Genomic DNA, 20,198 nt, shown 5'->3' with positions numbered 1-20,198 from the left:
CTGGGAATGTTCCAGCGTTAAAATACAGAATGTGTGAGCACAGAGAGCAGGAGAGAAGTAAACAGATGAGTTTGGTTTCACTGAGGCACAGCAGGCAACATGCAAACACAGAAACCTTCCCAGTCCTTGTTTCTTGTGTTCAACCATCTCTGATTGTTCCTCAGTGTTTCCACTGAGTTCTGACCTATGAGCTATATATTGTAACTAATGGTGACGTTAGCCACTTTAACATGCTGGGTAAAGGTTTTACTATTGTTGAGATGACATTGTCATCAAAACTGAAAGTAATCCGATGGGTCTTCAGTTCCTCAGATGCTTGGAGTGCATGAAGACTCTTGTGTTTGCTCTTGCAGCTGTCAGCAGAACATTTGGTGAGCTTTCCTTGTGGCTGAGACATTTCAGAGTGAGCAGAATTATCTCAACAAATCTGCTTGACTGTGAGGAAGCTGCTCATTCTGAACGGGCAGCGAGTTAGCTAACCGTTGACTCCACAGTTGCAATGAAGCAGTAAAATTCTGACTAGCTTGTAAAATTGGGAAGCTATCTAACTGACTGGGGGCTTATAGAAATAAATGTCACATTCCACATTATAGCAGCCTCAAAAAACAGCAAAAATGGATTTTCACCATGTGGAACCTTCACATATAGGTTAAACAATTCCTAATAAGCTACTTTCTAATTATAAACAAAAATGACACATCAGGTTCAGGTGACATTATTTGCACCTGTAGGTAGAATTGACTGTATATGTTCAGTATTCTCTGGTCTGATTGCAGAGCAAAGACAAGTAGCTTAATTGTTGTCCTTACAGGCAGCCTAATTTCCTAAGTAGCCTTAAGGTTTGCTATTAACACCAGAGTTTATAGCTCTGCTCCTTCCTGCCCCTCACAATCAATAAATCATTCATAATCACTTCTGGCTCACCTGTTGATACAAGGCTGTAAAGGTTGGCTTTGCAGAGCCTCTTCATGGCCTCCTAATCTTAAAGGCCTCTGGCTAGGAGCTAAATAGCCAGTCCCTGAATAATATGTGATTGGAAACAAGGACGCCTTTTACCAGAGTTCATTAGAACTCTGGCTGGCTGCGATGAGTCAGATAATAATGCAGTTGCTGTGCACATGTAATGGGTAAATAATGTACTATTCATGTCAGGATATCTATATTAACCTTTTGAGCTTGCAAGGTTAACACAAAGAGACACGACTGCATCGCTGACCTTTTCATTACCGCAGACAAACCACCACCACCAAGGACACATGCAGCAAAGTGATTATACTCGGGCTTTATTAATTATTAATTACGAGGTTATGCGAACGATGATCAACACAAATGCAAAGTATGGACAGAACCAAAACATTTAGAACAAGGCACAGAATTTTCTGCAAATGGTTGAACTAAATAAAATTCGTACCAGCAGTTAGGGAGGTGTCGAATGGTGAAGCTCTCTACAGTGATTTCTGGAACCCTCCCACCCCCGACCTGACCCCCGTTACCGAAAACCCCGGACCCCCAACATTTTTTGTCCTTTTTTGATTTGGATTTTTTTTTTTTTAAACACACAAAACATTCCATCTACATCTGCAGACTAGACTAAACAACGGCTTAAAACCAGGCCTTCCTTTAAAACCCACGCCTCATTCCTTGACCCCTCTACTCTCACTAAACCCTCCATCAACCCCCACCTCGTCCTCCTGCCCCCCATCCCCAGAAAAACAGCTCAGTGTCCAAAGGAGGACACTAGAGTGAGGGGTCCTGTTTGATTAGATGTAGTACTCCTTCTTTTCGTCCGAGTTGGTGTGGCCGCCCTCTGCGTTGATGATGGCTGTATCTGCATCCACTGCATCGTCTGCTCCTTTGGCTTCATGTGTGAAGTAGGTACCTGAGGATGAGGAGGAGGACAGGGTCACGGACTGGATAATAGCCTGCTGCTCAGATCATACCAAAGATTAAAATCTGCCCCTCCATCTCGCAGCACCTAATTATGCAAATCCTTCACTGTGCCGCATTTACATACCCCCAGCACCAGCAAGTTATAATATTCAAATTGTACAACATTTTCTGTCTTTTTTTTGTAAACCGACGATTGGTACGTGAAAATCACGGTTTGAAATGATCTCGAGTGTGGGGAAGAGCTTGGTGCACACCTTCAAATTAACCTTGTCAAGTTCAGCAGAAAAAGAAAAAAAAAGGAACTAGTCAGCCACTTCAAACCCAATTTACAAGATTTATTCACATCCCTTCACAGCAGAGTTTGGTGATGATAGTAATATTCTAGACTGGATGTGGAAGGGAAGTGGCAAACGTGGAAAAAAATAAAAGCACAGACGCTGTTTTGAAAAAACAAAGGGCTCAGAATGGAAAAAAGAATGGTGACCTGGTATATGTAGAGATTCTTGTTTAATCTGACATTTTAACTTGGTTTGCTGACAGGCATCAACCTATATCTGGTAAAATTTTGATTCTCCAACGTCAATTTGAAGAGTCTTATCAGAAATTTGTGGTAGTGTGACACTATTTTCCAGTTAAAACTCATCTCTGGTTGTTGATTTAACCTCTAAAAACCATCTCTGGTTGTTGATTTAACCTCTAAAACCATCTCTGGTTGTTGATTTAACCTCTAAAAACCATCTCTGGTTGTTGATTTAATCTCTAAAAACCATCTCTGGTTGTTGATTTAACCTCTAAAACCATCTCTGGTTGTTGATTTAACCTCTAAAAACCATCTCTGGTTGTTGATTTAACCTCTAAAAACCATCTCTGGTTGTTGATTTAACCTCTAAAACCATCTCTGGTTGTTGATTTAACCTCTAAATCTCATCTCTGTGCATCCCAATTACACATTTGAGTCTTTTTTCAAATAAAATACTCCATTCAAGTCTTAAAATGGCTTCTGTGTCACTCTATACAATGGAAAACTGTAATATTGCAGTAATTTAGTTGTTTCCAGGACTGTCATCTGCAGTTTCAAGGTGGACATGCTAAGCCATTGTTCTGCCTGCTTATTATTCTCATGATATGTCTGTTGGATATGTAAAAAAAACATCATTTGGACATGTTTACAAGATAAAAGCATTATTTAAGGTGATTTTTCAGACAGCTCTGCTCTTCTCAGTGTTATAGGTCACTTCAGATAAATGTGTTATTGACGAATGATTGGAAAGTTTCCAACAGAGGCAATTAAAAGTCACTGATAATTCTTTTCTAAGTGGCTGCTCCAGTCTGATCATCGTGCTGCACAGGTGTGACCACCAAAACAAGCCAGGAAATCTCTCTCCTTTGTGATTATTATTATTATTCTGCCATGAATATTCATATCTGGCCTCCAGGCACTTTAATTCGTTAACCGTTTACCACTCATACCTTAAACAATTAGTCAAAGTGACCTCGGCTTCATTTGTAAACTTGGCATCCAGTTGTATTTCCTCGTGAAAATGTGTTGTGAACAACCTGAGAGGAAAACAGCGTTGTGACAATAATCCAGATGTGAATATTAAAAGATATTTCCAGCTTGTTGAAGCTTGTGATTCATAGTTTGACTGAGTTTCCATAACTTTGTATGAACCAAAGTTAGCGCTGAGATCTGGCCAAGAATCATGAACCAGACAGGATGCAGAAAGTAAACTGTCTAAATGTGGAGAAAAGGGCATTAGTTGGGCCTTTGGTGATCCTGAATAGACTGGAAAACAGCGCTGAGTATGGTGGCTCGAGGTTGAACAGGGATGTCAGTCTTTAAAGTGTGAGGGCAGCGTTTTACACTCCCCTTTGCTTTCTCTTTAAACTTAGTTTGACTAACCTGGGGGTTTGTTTGTGACTTCTCTGAGCGTCTAGCTGCTCTTGCTTCTTTCCTACTCAATCTCCGTCTTAGCAAAGTTGCTGCAGCTTCAGATGACAACAGAACCTGATAGGCTGCAGTGTTATAGTGACCCTTATGGCTGCATTTCCTTGAATATCCACTAGAGGAAGGCAACAACAGCAAATCAGCCCAATCAACATTTTTGGGAAATCTTTGAACATTTTTTGGTGGAAAAAAGAAATGCTAAAAATGTTTCTTAAGAACATTCACAAAAATATCAACCAAAATCCAGCGAAAATTGCTGGATTTTGGTTGATATTTTTGTGAATGTTCTTAAGAAAATATTAGAAGCTTTACTGATATATATGGAATCATTTTAGATATTTTTAGGATTCTTTGGGAAGATTTTTACTATTTTTTTGAAAATATTTACAAGAATTTTCTTGCCAAATTTGTGGATTTTTTTTAAATAAAATTTTTAAGGGAAACTTAAGGAAATATTGGAATTTTCTTCCTGAAGGTTTTGCAAATTTTCAGAAATTTAGGGAATTTTTTTCAGAATTTTTGGATTTTTTGTCAGACAATGAAACAACATTTTTTGGTTGCCGTAAATTCTACACCTGGCGTTAAAAGTCACAGGATAAGTTTCTCTAACAGACCGTCCCTCCAGCCTTCAGCGTTAATCGATCATGAAGACTCTGTCAGCGGCTCACAGGAAGCTTTTCTTTACTAATCTGGTTCATTTTGCACAGAGACAGACAGAGACCAGATCCAGACCAGCAGGTTGACGGGAGAGAAGCTAAACTTTATCGGTAGTCGGAGTTAACGGCGTGACAACGTGAAGCTGAAACATGTAGCAGGAATATTACTGCAGACACTCACACACAAACAGCTCACATGTTTGCTTGAACTTTAACTCCTGGACAAACATCTGATGGGAAACTGAGTTCACCTTAAAATAAAATAATAATTCACCTTTAATTTGCCTCATTTACATGACTTCCCCTCTAAAGTGCTTAATGTGGCCGATTCCATTTCCTGCTGCATGAGAAATATCTAAGTGTGAAATTTGTTATAGATTCTAATTATTTCTGTTATGAGGGCGGCATACAGGATTTGCTATACTATTCAGCAGGACTGCATGAAAAATGTAATTTTACTCATCATCAGTAACCCGTAGCCTTAATAGCCGTCTCTCCATCATTTGGATCGCATCCATCTAATGATGTCTGAAGGAAAAAAGTAAAGAGGCTTCACTTGATCAAGCTTTCAGCCTGCAGGTGCTTCAGAGGAAATCAGTGAGCCGCGATTAAAAGGTACTGATTTAAAAATATTAATGATAAACAGTACATTTAAATTCTGTTTATAGCAGGTATGTAATATGTGCATCTATAAAAATGACATGATTTCAAAAAATAATACCCAGGATTTAACTCTCTGAGCTCCAGAACCTCCTGAAGGACAGCAGATTTTTAGAAAGTTGCTAGAAACAGAATTAATCAGAGCCAGAAATGGTAAAAACAGAAATAATTTTAAACTTTCCAACGGTCCTTGAACTACCCTTCAGTGTCTTATAGTTGGACAAATCTAAGCTTTTAATCAGGTTCTTTAATCAAACACTTTATTCTATATATATAGGTAAAAATAAGGCATTTGCTGAAACCAGATTTTGTTTAAAAAAAAAAAAATAAATAAAAAATAAATAAATAAATAAATAAATAAATTCTGTGCTCTTTGGTTCAACCAGGAAGCTATTATTGATCCAGATGAAACCGACAGTCCCATGACAAAAATTTTAACATTTTTTCCAAACTTTTGAAGATAAAACACATAATATTGCCAGATTTATCATTTCCTTTCTGACTTTTTTTTTTTTTTTTTTTGGTTAAATGCAATTAAAACACTGAAAAATTGTAACAGGGTTTGAGTTAATCTTATATTTTACGGGTGATAATGAGCTTTTTACACCCAGCTGATAGCAAACAAATGTAAATATCTGCAGCATGTAGAGTCATGATTTTTCCAGTCTGGGTAACATTCCTGGTCACTAGGAAAATATTGTATGTGCCCATTTTAATTTTTACATTTTTTTGTAAAATAAATAATCGAGGAAAAAGAAAAGATTAATTTCCTACTAACTGTGTTTTTCTGCACAAAACACATGGTTAAATTCTGTCTATTTCCAGCCGTATTGGTGAAGGATTTAATATGTTGGTGAAAAACGAGCCCACAGAGATCTGTATGGTTCAGAAGGTTAAGGAGAATCCTATATTGTTCCTACAAGTATGCTGCAGAAAGTACTTTCTATTATTTCTGCAGCCTTCTGTTCCTCTGGTGAATAATTACCGCTACTGTCCAGAGTTTCTTTTAGACCAACAGGTCGAATCAACTATCAAGCATCTGAATGCATTTTTCTGCAGTAAGTTTGTGAGAAGAGTCCAGATTATGGACATTATAGTTCATATTATCACCATATTCAGCAGAAATATTGTGTCTCTACTGGTCATAAATCTGTATTTTCACCTTTGTGTCTCGCAAAGTAGCGTCCCAAGACAATGAGTAGACAGAGCATGGCGAACACCACGACGGCCACCACTCCTCTGATGACTGCATGGTCCACCGTTCTGGGAGCTCCTTCTCCAGCTCGAGAATCTGAAAGCACACAAGAAGAAGAAGAAAAGCCGTCCTGTTAAAGCTCCTTCTCACACTGTGGGAATAGCAATCAGCCACATCCCTACAGGGACGTCTGACAGTTAAACGTGATGGAGCTGTAGATTAGACTTAATGCCAGACATTTAAATGTACCAACGATGGAATCTGCTGCTTTTACAGGACTGAGACACGATTGTCTTGGTTGTCTGCTGCCGTGGGCTTAACTCATATACTTCAGTAAATCTAGAGCTGCCCAGTCTACTGAGTGCTTTTCCTTTTCATATAACTAAATGGATCCAGTAGTTAGAAGGAATACCGAGGAGGAAATAAACATTCATAGATGGAAAAGTTAGAGAAACATCATTATTTTCATACCATGACAAGTTAAGACAGAGCAGCAGGGACGTCTGTAGAAGTGAAAATAAAGGAAGGAATTTCACATGTACGCTCCATCAGAGCCAGAAACTGCAAAAACTAAAAGAATCCTTTGATTTTCATATATCTGATGGTCCTTGAAATACTCATCTGTAATGTGGATGGAAAATTGTGGCTGCAAATTGGTGGTATTTACAGTAAAACTAAATATTTAAGTTATATAGATATTTATATCTATAAATATGAGCATAAAATTGATTGGTATATTTCACAGAAATCACTTTATGTCTCATTTAAACATTTGCCAAACATAAGCCGTTTAATCTGGCCAGATCCTGTGAAAAACTAAAAATTCTGCACTCCTCAACACAACAGATGAGCAGCTGATAACTGAGATAACTGAAAACCAGCAAACTTGACAAAAACTCAGGAAGTTTTTGGTTGAACTGCAGGAAGTGTTTACGCAGAGCAGAAGTGAGACGAGTATTAATGCCAATTAAAATATCTGTAGAAGTTAAATATCTGTAGTGTGCAGAGTCTTTATTTTTTCCAGTATTGATAACACCTCTGGGCACAGAATATAGTACATTTAATTACATGTTTTTATTTTTCATTTTTTTAAAAAGTAATAATCAAACATATTCAACTTTTGTTTTGTCTTCTTTAATTATTTAGTGAATTCTAAGAGCATATCTTTGAGATCTTTCTCTGCCTTCATGGTTGTTCTGTTTCCATAGAAGTGCATGATTTTATATTGCAGTGAAAAATGAGCCACAGTGAGTAAAAATGTAATAAAAACTCAGAGGGTTAACCTGGACTTTTTCCACTTTAACTCAATAAATAACCAAACTAGACTGCTTCATTTTTCCACTGCTGATCTTTGCATCCCTTAAATGCTTCATGGTTGAAATGACAAATTTCCTACATTATAATCATTCAGTTCAGTTTCTTTCTTCCTGTTTATTTTTTGGGCACGTTTGTGTCTTACTGACACTTTAATAACCACTGAACACAATCACTACAACAATAACTGGTTGGATTGCCATCAGGTACTGAACAGGAATTACCATAATCCTGTCATATTCTACCTTTCATTAAGAATCTGTTTGTCATAGTTTACAAATCATCAAGATTAGAAAAAAAATAATCCAAAAGTTTTTATGCACACAACAAAGTGTTCAGTACTTCTTAATAGTGTGGGAAAAGTTCATTATGTTGGTTTTTTAACTTTCAGAGCAGGAGTTCAGCTAAAAAAGGTGTGTGAGTGGACAACAACCTGAAGCTGTGTTTTAATGTGATGTGAAAGTTATTGATCAGGTGAAGGGATCCATGACAACCCCGCCTTAACATCTGTTCGTGGACCTGATTGCTCCTTCATGGGACAAAAAAGCTGCATGTTTTCACTATCATTGAAGACGATGGGGGAGGTGGCGCTGAGATGTGACCTACAATGAATTCTGTATTTACTCTTTAATTCAACCCTCTGAAGCCTAAAATTGCTGTTCCACCGCTGCTGCTGTGACCTGCTCTGCTCCACCTGTCCACTCAGCGGCTGTTCCACCTCCGCTCCTGCCTCCTGCGATGCTCCACCCGGCGGCTGTTCCAACTCCTCTGCTGCATCCTGCTCTGCTCCACCCGGCGGCTGTTCCACCTCCGCTGCTGCATCCTGCTCTGCTCCACCCGGCTGCTGTTCCACCTGCGCTACTGCATCCTGCGCTGCTCCACCCGGCGGCTGTTCCATCTCCGCTGCTGCCTCCTGCTCTGCTCCACCCGGCTGCTGTTCCATCTCCGCTACTGCCTCCTGCTTTGCTGCTGAGTGGAGAGGTGGAACAGCAGCCGTGCGGAGCAGAGCAGGAGGTAGCAGTGGAGGTGGAACAACATTCGGGTGGAGCAGAGCAGGAGGAAGCAGCGGTGGAAAAGCTGCTGAGTGGATAGGTGGAGCACCTCCGCTACTGCATCCTGGTCTGCTCAATCCGGCGGCTGTTCCATCTCCGCTGCTGCCTCCTGCTATGCTCCACCCGGCGGCTGTGTCACCCTTACCTGCTGCCTCCTGCTCTGCTCCACCCGGCGGCTGTTCCACCTCCGATGCTGCATCCTGCTCTGCTTCACCCGGCGGCCGTTCCACCTCCGATGCTGCATCCTGCTCTGCTCCACCCGGCGGCCGTTCCACCTCCGATGCTGCATCCTGCTCTGCTCCACCCGGCTGCCGTTCCACTTCCACTGCTACCTCCTGCTCTGCTCCACACGGCAGCCGGTCCACCACCGCTGCTGCATCCTGCTCTGCTCCACCCGGCGGCCGTCCCACCTCCGCTGCTGCCTCCTGCTCCTTTCCACCCGGCGGCTGCTCCACCTCCGATCCTGCCTCCTGCTCTGCTCCACCCAGCGGACGTTCCACCTCCGCTGCTGCATCCTGCTCTGCAAAACCAAGCAGCTGCTCCACCTCTCCACTCAGGGGCTGTTCCACCGATGCTGCTGTGACCTGTTCTTTTGCACCTGTCCACTCAGCGGCTGTTCCACCTCCGCTGCTGCCTCCTGCTCTGCTCCACCTCCGATGCTGCATCCTGCTCTGCTCCACCCGGCCGCTGTCCCACCTCCGCTGCTTCCTCCTGCTCTGCTCCACCCGGCGTCTGTTCCATCTCCGCTGCTGCCTCCTGCTTTGCTGCTGAGTACAGAGTTGGAGCAGCAGCTGTGTAGAGCATAGCAGGAGGTAGCAGTGGAGGTGGAACAGCATTCGGGTGGAGCAGAGCAGGAGGAAGCAGCGGTGGAAAAGCTGCTGAGTGGATAGGTGGAGCACCTCCGCTGCTGCATCCTGTTCTTCTCCACACGGCGGTTGTTCCACCTCCTCTGCTGCATGGTGTTCTGTTCCACACGGCGGCTGTCCCACCTCCGCTGCTGGCTCCTGCTCTGGTCCACCCGGCAGCTGCTCCACCTCCGATCCTGCCTCCTGCTCTGCTCCACCCAGCGGACGTTCCACCTCCGCTGCTGCATCCTGCTTTGCAAAACCAAGCAGCTGCTCCACCTCTCCACTCAGCGGCTGTTCCACCTCCACTGCGACCTCCTGCTCTGCTCCACATGGCTGCTCTTCCACCTCTCCACACGGCTGCTGTTCCACCTCTCCACTCAGCGGCAGTCCCACATCCGATGCTGCATCCCTGCTCTTCTCCACCCGGCGGCTGTCCCACCTCCGATGCTGCATCCTGGTCTGCTCTACCCGGCGGTTGTCCCACCTCCGATGCTGCATCCTGGTCTGCTCCATCCGGCGGCTGTCCCACCTCCGATGCTGCATCCTGGTCTTCTCCACCCGGCGGCCGTCCCACCAACGCTGCTGCATCCTGCTCTGCAAAACCAAGCAGCTGCTCCACCTCTCCACTCAGGGGCTGTTCCACCGATGCTGCTGTGATCTGCTCTGTTCCACCTGTCCACTCAGCGGCTGTTCCACCGCTGCTGCCTCCTGCTCTGGTCCACCCGGAGGCTGTCCCACCTCCGCTGCTGCACCCTGCTCTGGTCCACCCTGAGTGCTGTTCCACCTCCGATGCTGCATCCTGCTCTGCTCCACCCGGCGGCCGTCCCACCTCCGCTGCTACAGCCTGCTCTGCTCCACCCGGCGGCTGTTCCACCTCCGATGCTGCATCCTGCTCTGCTCCACCCGGCGGCCGTCCCACCTCCGCTGCTGCCTCCTGCTCTGTTCCACCCGGCGGCTGCTCCACCTCCGCTGCTGCATCCTGTCGTTCTCCACACGGCGGTTGTTCCACCTCCTCTGCTGCATGGTGTTCTGCTCCACACGGCGGCTGTCCCACCTCCGCTGCTGCCTCCTGCTCTGATCCACCCGGAGGCTGTCCCACCTCCGCTGCTGCAGCCTGCTCTGCTCCACCCGGCAGCTGTACCACCTCCGATGCTGCATCCTGCTCTGCTCCACCCGGCGGCTGTTCCACCTCCGATCTTGCATCCTGTTCTGCTCCACCCGGCGGCCGTTCCATCTCCGCTGCTGCCTCCTGCTATGCTCCACCCGGCGGCTGTGTCACCCTTACCTGCTGCCTCCTGCAGCTTTCCTTGCTCGCAATGGATCACATCTCATTTGGCCACTTGGATGTTTCTCCCTGCTGACGTCTGACGTTACGGTGAGCGTATTGCGTCACTTCCTGTTGTAGCGCTGTGTTGTGTTCTGTGACTGTTGTAGCTTATCCACTCCATCTAATTTGATATTCATTAAATCTGTGTGTAGCGGTAATATTTGAATCGTAACATACACTCGTTTTCTTCACGCACCCTCTCAGTACTTAATTCTAAGTTAATCTGTTATCTCTGTCCGCTAGCCTAGCACTTAGCAGTTAGCATGGCTTCTCCCTCTTCCTCTCCTTCTCTTTCCTGCTCAGTGTGTCACATGTTTAGTTACTCCTCTGCCTCCTTTAGTGATAATGATACCTGTAATAAATGCAGTCTGTTTGTAGCTTTGGAGGCGAGGCTCTCTAAATTGGAAGCGCGGCTCCGCACCATGGAAAACACCCCGCTAGCTGTTAGCCAGGCTCCCTTAGCCGGTGCGGACCGCAATAATATAGCTGCTAGTGTAGCTTCTGCTAGCCGTACCCTAGCAGCTCCCGAGCAGCCGGGAAGTCAGGGTAGCTGGGTGACAGTTCGTAGGAAACGTAGTCCTAAGCTCAAGCCCGCTGTCCCGGCACACCACAAACCGCTTCACGTTTCTAATCGTTTTTCCCCACTCAATGACACACCCCGCTGAGAAACCAACTCTGATCATTGGCAGCTCCGTAGTCAGAAACGTGAAGCTAGCGACACCAGCGACCATAGTAAAATGCCTCCCAGGAGCCAGAGCGGGCGACATAGAAGCAAATTTGAAACTGCTGGCTAAAGATAATCGTAAATACACTAAGATTGTTATTCATGTCGGCGGTAATGACACCCGGTTACGCCAATCGGAGGTCACCAAAGTTAGTGTGGCATCGGTGTGTAACTTTGCCAAAACCATGTCGGACTCCGTAGTTTTCTCTGGACCCCTGCCTGATCTGACAAGCGATGATATGTTTAGCCGTATGGCATCGTTTCGCCGCTGGTCGTCTACGTGGTGTACTGCAAACGACGTTGGCTTTATAGACAATTAGAGCTCTTTCTGGGGAAAACCTGGTCTGATTAGGAGAGACGGCATCCATCCCACTTTGGCTGGTGCAGCTCTCATTTCTAGAAATATGGCTGATTTTATTAGAACTCCTAAAGCATGACAACCCAGAGTTCAGACCAGGATGCAGAGTTGTAGTCTTCCACACCTCTCTGCAGTTTCCTCTCAGCTGTCACCCTCCAGTAAATCACTTAGCTTTATTGAGACTGTGTCTGTCCCCCGACCACCAAAATTCAATAAATTAAGCAAATCAAAACTAAACAAAAGACATAGTAACCATAAAAATCTAATTAAAATACCACTATTTCAACTGAGCGAAGAAACAGGACAATTAAATGTGGTCTGTTAAATATTAGATCTCTCTCGTCTAAATCTCTGTTAGTAAATGATTTGATAACTGATAACCAGATTGATTTGTTCTGTTTGACTGAAACCTGGTTGCAGCAGGAAGAATATGTTAGTCTAAATGAATCAACTCCTACTAGTCATACTAACTGTCATGTTCCTCGAATCACGGGCCGAGGAGGAGGAGTGGCAGCAATTTACCTCTCTAGCTTAAAAATGAACCAGAGACCTAAACCTAGTTACAGTTCATTTGAAAATCTTACTCTCAGTCTCTCTCATCCAGATTTAAAAGCTCAGAAACCAGTTTTATTTGTTGTTGTATATCGTCCTCCTGCTCCTTACTCTGAGTTTTTATCTCAATTCTCAGACTTTTTATCTGATTTAGTGCTCAGCTCAGATAAAGTCATTATTGTGGGTGACTTCAACATTCATGTTGACGTGGACAGTGACAGCCTTACGACTGCTTTTAATTCAATATTAGACTCAATTGGGTTTTCTCAACATGTAAATAAACCAACTCATAGTTTTAATCATACCCTTGACCTCGTTCTGACTTATGGCATAGAAATCAAACAGTTAACAGTATTTCCCCGGAACCCTCTTCTTTCTGACCATTTTATGATAACATTTCAATTTACAACAATAGATTGTATAGGAGTTAAGAATAAATATCATTACAGTAGATGTCTGTCTCACAATTCGGTGACTAAATTTAAGGAAATAATACCCTCTCTATTTAGTCCAGCACCACTTACTGATATAATGGAAGGGAAATATTATAATTTTACCCCCACAGAAGTGGATTATATTGTTAATAATGCTGCAGCCTCACTGCGTACAACACTTGATAGTGTTGCACCTGTAAAAAAGAAAGTTCTATCTCAGAGAGGACCTGCTCCTTGGTATAATTCCCAGCTGTGGACTTTAAAGCAGGCGTCCCGAAAGCTGGAAAGGAAGTGGTACTCCACTAATTTAGAGGAAGTTTATGTAGCTTGGAAAAAAAGTCTAGTAATTTATAAAAAAGCTCTTCGTAATGCCAGGACAACATATTATTCATCTTTAATAGAGGAAAACAAGAACAACCCCAGGTTTCTCTTCAGCACTGTAGCCAGGCTGACAAAGAGTCAGAGCTCTGTTGAAACTTGTATTCCTTTAGCTTTGAGCAGTAACAACTTCATGAGCTTCTTTACAAATAAAATTATTACGATTAGAGAAAAAATTAATCTGGCCCTTCCTGCAAATGTCACAGATGTATCATCGAGTACAGATACTTTAGAATTGGCTGTAAGACCAGATGGATATTTAGAATTTTTCACCCCCATACATCTCTCTGAACTCATTTCAATAGTTTCTACATCCAAACCATCAACATGTCTTTTAGATCCTATCCCAACTAGACTGTTCAAGGAGGCTTTACCTTTAATTAATTCCTCAATGTTAGATCTGATTAATCTCTCTCTAGTAACAGGTTATGTACCACAGGCTTTTAAGGTTGCTGTAATCAAACCTTTACTTAAAAAGCCCACTCTAGATCCAGATGTTTTAGCCAACTATAGACCAATTTCCAACCTCCCATTTCTCTCTAAAATTCTGGAAAGAACAGTTGCAAATCAATTATATGACCATTTACAAAGGAATAGCCTGTTTGAAGAGTTTCAGTCAGGCTTCAGAGTGCATCATAGCACAGAAACAGCTCTGGTGAAAGTTACTAATGACCTTCTCATAGCGTCAGATAATGGACTGGTCTCTATACTTATTTTATTGGACCTTAGTGCAGCATTCGATACAATCGACCACAAACTTTTATTACAGCGACTAGAACATTCTATTGGCATTAAAGGGACAGCACTGGACTGGTTTAAATCCTACTTATCAGACAGGTTCCAGTTTGTGCATGTCAACAATGACTCTTCTGAGCATACTAGGGTTAATCATGGAGTTCCTCAGGGTTCTGTCTTAGGACCAATACTGTTCACATTATACATGCTTCCCTTAGGCAACATTATTAGGAAGCACTGTATTAATTTCCATTGTTATGCTGACGACACTCAATTGTATTTATCTATGAAGCCAAATGAAACTAATCAGCTAGCTAGACTGCAAGATTGTCTTAAGGACATAAAGACCTGGATGACCTATAATTTCTTACTACTAAATTCAAACAAGACTGAAGTCATTGTATTTGGCCCCAAACATCTTAGAGAATTGCTTTCAAAGCATATAGTTACTCTGGATGGCATTACATTGGCCTCCAGTACTACTGTGAGGAACCTCGGTGTTATCTTTGACCAGGACATGTCCTTTAACTCGCACATAAAACAAATCTGTAGGACTTCCTTTTTCCACCTGAGAAATATTGTGAAAATCAGGAACATCCTGTCTCAGAGTGATGCAGAAAAACTAGTCCATGCATTTGTTACTTCTAGGCTTGACTACTGTAATTCCTTATTATCAGGTTGTCCCAATAGCTCTCTGAAACATCTACAGCTGATCCAAAACGCTGCAGCCAGAGTACTGACGGGAGTTAGCAAGAGAGATCATATTTCTCCTATATTGGTTTCTCTTCATTGGCTCCCTGTTAAATCTAGAATAGAATTCAAAATCCTTCTTCTGACATATAAAGCTCTTAACAACCAGTCTCCGTCATATCTTAAAGACCTGATAGTACCATATTACCCTAGCAGAACTCTTCGCTCTCAGACTGCAGGCTTACTTGTTGTTCCTAGAATCTCTAAAAGTAGAATGGGAGGCAGAGCCTTCAGTTATCAGGCTCCTCTCCTGTGGAACCAGCTCCCAGTTTGGGTTCGGGAGGCGGACACCCTCTCTATTTTTAAGACCAGGCTTAAAACCTTCCTTTTCGACAAAGCTTATAGTTAGGGCTGACTGGGTGACCCTGACGGGGTGAGCTGGTGTTTTCATTTGCACAACTGACTTCCCCTCTTGACGTCCCTTTAGTTTGCCCCTAGTTATGCTGCTATAGGCCTAGGCTGCTGGGGAACCTCTCTGGATGCACTGAGCCCTTCTCTAACTACCTATGTATTTACTATATATACCATTATTGCATTACATTGACTCTGTTTCTTTCTGTGTCCTTTCTCCGAGTGTCCCTGGTCCCAGAGCTGGATGCTGGATGCTTCAGATGTGTGGCTGTGTTTTATGGTCCTTGTGTCCCACCCCCCCACCTCTCTATCTCAACCCCTCTATCTGTATCCCTCTATCTCTACCTCTACCCCTCTATCTCTACCTCTCTACTTCTTCTGTCCCTCTCAACCCGCCCGGCCAGCAGGCAGATGGGTCCCCCCACATTAGAGCCGGGTTCTGCTCGAGGTTTTTTTCCCTGTTAAAAGGGTGTTTTCCTTGCCACTGTCGCCTTTTGGCTTGCTCTGGGGGTCAGGCATATGGGTTCTGTAAAGCGTCTCGAGACAATTTGACTGTAATTGGTGCTATATAAATAAAATTGAATTGAAAATTGAATCCTGCTCTGCTCCACCCGGCGGCCGTTCCACTTCCACTGCTACCTCCTGCTCCGCTCCACACGGCGGCCGTTCCACCTCCGATGCTGCATCCTGGTCCTCTCCACCCGGCGGCCGTCCCACCACCGCTGCTGCATCCTGCTCTGCTCCACCCGGCGGCCGTCCCACCTCCGCTGCTGCCTCCTGCTCTGTTCCACCCGGCGGCTGCTCCACCTCTGATGCTGCATCCTGGTCTTCTCCACCCGGCGGCCGTCCCACCAACGCTGCTGCATCCTGCTCTGCAAAACCAAGCAGCTGCTCCACCTCTCCACTCAGGGGCTGTTCCACCGATGCTGCTGTGACCTGCTCTGTTCCACCTGTCCACTCAGCTGCTGTTCCACCGCTGCTGCCTCCTGGTCTGCTCCACACGGCGGCCGTTCCACCTCCGATGCTGCATCCTGGTCCTCTCCACCCGGCGGCCGTCCCACCACCGCTGCTGCATCCTGCTCTGGTCCACCCGGCGGCCGTCCCACCTCCGCTGCTGCCTCCTGCTCTGTTCCACCCGGCGGCTGCTCCACCTCCGATCCTGCCTCCTGCTCTGCTCCACCCGGCGGCCGTTCCACCTCCGCTGCTGCATCCTGCTCTGCAAAACCAAGCAGCTGCTCCACCTCTCCACTCAGGGGCTGTTCCACCGCTGCTGCTGTGACCTGTTCTTTTGCACCTGTCCACTCAGCGGCTGTTCCACCGCCGCTGCCTCCTGCTCTGTTCCACCCGAATGCTGTTCCACCTCCACTGCGATCTTCTGCTCTGCTCCACATGGCTGCTCTTCCACCTCTCCACACGGCTGCTGTTCCACCTCTCCACTCAGCGGCTGTCCCACCTCCGATGCTGCATCCTGCTCTGCTCCACCCGGCGGCTGTTCCACCTCCGATGCTGCATCCTGGTCTGCTCCACCCGGCGGCTGTCCCACCTCCGATGCTGCATCCTGGTCTTCTCCACCCGGCGGCCGTCCCACCAACGCTGCTGCATCCTGCTCTGCAAAACCAAGCAGCTTCTCCACCTCTCCACTCAGGGGCTGTTCCACCGATGCTGCTGTGACCTGCTCTGTTCCACCTGTCCACTCAGCGGCTGTTCCACCGCTGCTGCCTCCTGCTCTGCTCCACCCGAGTGCTGTTCCACCTCCGCTGCTGCATCCTGCTCTGCTCCACCCGAGTGCTGTTCCACCTCCGCTGCTGCATCCTGCTCTGCTCCACCCGTCGGCTGTCCCACCTCCGCTGCTGCATCCTGTTCTTCTCCACACGGCGGTTGTTCCACCTCCTCTGCTGCATGGTCTTCTGCTCCACACGGCGGCTGTCCCACCTCCGCTGCTGCCTCCTGCTCTGGTCCACCCGGAGCCTGTCCCACCTCCGCTGCTGCAGCCTGCTCTGCTCCACCCGGCGGCTGTACCACCTTCGATGCTGCATCCTGCTCTGCTCCACCCGGCGGCTGTTCCACCTCCGATCCTGCCTCCTGCTCTGCTCCACACGGCGGCCGTTCCACCTCCGCTGCTGCATCCTGCTCTGCAAAACCAAGCAGCTGCTCCACCTCTCCACTCAGGGGCTGTTCCACCGATGCTGCTGTGACCTGCTCTGTTCCACCTGTCCACTCAGCGGCTGTTCCACCGCTGCTACCTCCTGCTCTGCTCCACCCGGCGGCCGCTCCACCTCCGATCCTGCCTCCTGCTCTGCTCCATCCGGCGGCTGCTCCACCTCCGATCCTGCCTCCTGCTCTGCTCCATCTGGCGGCTGCTCCACCTCCGATCCTGCATCCTGTTCTGCTCCACCCGGTGGCTGCTCCACCTCCGATGCTGCATCCTGCTCTGCTCCACACGGCGGTTGTTCCACCTCCTCTGCTGCATGGTGTTCTGCTCGACACGGCGGCTGTCCCACCTCCGCTGCTGCCTCCTGCTCTGATCCACCCGGAGGCAGTCCCACCTCCGCTGCTGAAGCCTGCTCTGCTCCACCCGGCGGCTGTACCACCTCCGATGCTGCATCTTGCTCTGCTCCACCTGGCGGCTGTTCCACCTCCGATCTTGCATCCTATTCTGCTCCACCCGGCGGCCGTTCCATCTCCGCTGCTGCCTCCTGCTATGCTCCACCCAGCGGCTGTGTCACCCTTACCTGCTGCCTCCTGCTAGGCTCCACCCGGCGGCCGTTCCACTTCCACTGCTACCTCCTGCTCCGCTCCACACGGCGGCCGTTCCACCTCCGATGCTGCATCCTGGTCCTCTCCACCCGGCGGCCGTCCCACCACCGCTGCTGCATCCTGCTCTGCTCCACCCGGCGGCCGTCCCACCTCCGCTGCTGCCTCCTGCTCTGTTCCACCCGGCGGCTGCTCCACCTCCGATGCTGCATCCTGGTCTTCTCCACCCGGCGGCCGTCGCACCAACGCTGCTGCATCCTGCTCTGCAAAACCAAGCAGCTGCTCCACCTCTCCACTCAGGGGCTGTTCCACCGATGCTGCTGTGACCTGCTCTGTTCCACCTGTCCACTCAGCGGCTGTTCCACCGCTGCTGCCTCCTGCTCTGCTCCACCCAAATGCTGTTCCACCTCCACTGCGACCTCCTGCTCTGCTCCACATGGCTGCTCTTCCACCTCTCCACACGGCTGCTGTTCCACCTCTCCACTCAGCGGCTGTCCCACCTCCGATGCTGCATCCTGCTCTGCTCCACCCGGCGTCTGTTCCACCTCCGATGCTGCATCCTGCTCTGCTCCACCCGGCGGCTGTTCCACCTCCGATCTTGCATCCTGTTCTGCTCCACCCGGCTGCTGTTCCACCTCTCCACTCAGCGGCTGTCCCACCTCCGATGCTGCATCCTGCTCTGCTCCACCCGGCGGCTGTTCCACCTCCGATGCTGCATCCTGGTCTGCTCCACCCGGCGGCTGTCCCACCTCCGATGCTGCATCCTGGTCTTCTCCACCCGGCGGCCGTCCCACCAACGCTGCTGCATCCTGCTCTGCAAAACCAAGCAGCTTCTCCACCTCTCCACTCAGGGGCTGTTCCACCGATGCTGCTGTGACCTGCTCTGTTCCACCTGTCCACTCAGCGGCTGTTCCACCGCTGCTGCCTCCTGCTCTGCTCCACCCGAGTGCTGTTCCACCTCCGCTGCTGCATCCTGCTCTGCTCCACCCGAGTGCTGTTCCACCTCCGCTGCTGCATCCTGCTCTGCTCCACCCGTCGGCTGTCCCACCTCCGCTGCTGCATCCTGTTCTTCTCCACACGGCGGTTGTTCCACCTCCTCTGCTGCATGGTCTTCTGCTCCACACGGCGGCTGTCCCACCTCCGCTGCTGCCTCCTGCTCTGGTCCACCCGGAGCCTGTCCCACCTCCGCTGCTGCAGCCTGCTCTGCTCCACCCGGCGGCTGTACCACCTTCGATGCTGCATCCTGCTCTGCTCCACCCGGCGGCTGTTCCACCTCCGATCCTGCCTCCTGCTCTGCTCCACACGGCGGCCGTTCCACCTCCGCTGCTGCATCCTGCTCTGCAAAACCAAGCAGCTGCTCCACCTCTCCACTCAGGGGCTGTTCCACCGATGCTGCTGTGACCTGCTGTGTTCCACCTGTCCACTCAGCGGCTGTTCCACCGCTGCTACCTCCTGCTCTGCTCCACCCGGCGGCCGCTCCACCTCCGATCCTGCCTCCTGCTCTGCTCCATCCGGCGGCTGCTCCACCTCCGATCCTGCCTCCTGCTCTGCTCCATCTGGCGGCTGCTCCACCTCCGATCCTGCATCCTGTTCTGCTCCACCCGGTGGCTGCTCCACCTCCGATGCTGCATCCTGCTCTGCTCCACACGGCGGTTGTTCCACCTCCTCTGCTGCATGGTGTTCTGCTCGACACGGCGGCTGTCCCACCTCCGCTGCTGCCTCCTGCTCTGATCCACCCGGAGGCAGTCCCACCTCCGCTGCTGAAGCCTGCTCTGCTCCACCCGGCGGCTGTACCACCTCCGATGCTGCATCTTGCTCTGCTCCACCTGGCGGCTGTTCCACCTCCGATCTTGCATCCTATTCTGCTCCACCCGGCGGCCGTTCCATCTCCGCTGCTGCCTCCTGCTATGCTCCACCCAGCGGCTGTGTCACCCTTACCTGCTGCCTCCTGCTAGGCTCCACCCGGCGGCCGTTCCACTTCCACTGCTACCTCCTGCTCCGCTCCACACGGCGGCCGTTCCACCTCCGATGCTGCATCCTGGTCCTCTCCACCCGGCGGCCGTCCCACCACCGCTGCTGCATCCTGCTCTGCTCCACCCGGCGGCCGTCCCACCTCCGCTGCTGCCTCCTGCTCTGTTCCACCCGGCGGCTGCTCCACCTCCGATGCTGCATCCTGGTCTTCTCCACCCGGCGGCCGTCGCACCAACGCTGCTGCATCCTGCTCTGCAAAACCAAGCAGCTGCTCCACCTCTCCACTCAGGGGCTGTTCCAC

General features: G+C 48.3%; 1 protein-coding gene across 1 annotated transcript; it reads right to left on the bottom strand.

Annotated features, from left to right (window-relative positions):
• Positions 1-1,305: 1,305 nt before the first annotated feature.
• LOC129350553 (cell adhesion molecule 1-like) lies at positions 1,306-10,061 on the bottom strand. The gene is made up of 3 exons (XM_055017446.1): positions 10,032-10,061; positions 6,317-6,479; positions 1,306-1,879 (listed from the first exon to the last, which is right to left on the bottom strand). Exons 1-3 carry the CDS (start codon positions 10,059-10,061, stop codon positions 1,761-1,763), a joined length of 312 nt encoding a protein of 103 aa, XP_054873421.1. The 3' UTR covers positions 1,306-1,760.
• Between the last annotated feature and the right edge of the window lie 10,137 nt (positions 10,062-20,198).

This window comes from Amphiprion ocellaris, chromosome 14 (genome assembly GCF_022539595.1).
Source record: "Amphiprion ocellaris isolate individual 3 ecotype Okinawa chromosome 14, ASM2253959v1, whole genome shotgun sequence".
NCBI lineage: Eukaryota > Metazoa > Chordata > Actinopteri > Pomacentridae > Amphiprion > Amphiprion ocellaris.
The sequence above is the reverse complement of the archived record's forward strand: the minus strand, read 5'-3'. Positions and strand labels throughout refer to the sequence as shown.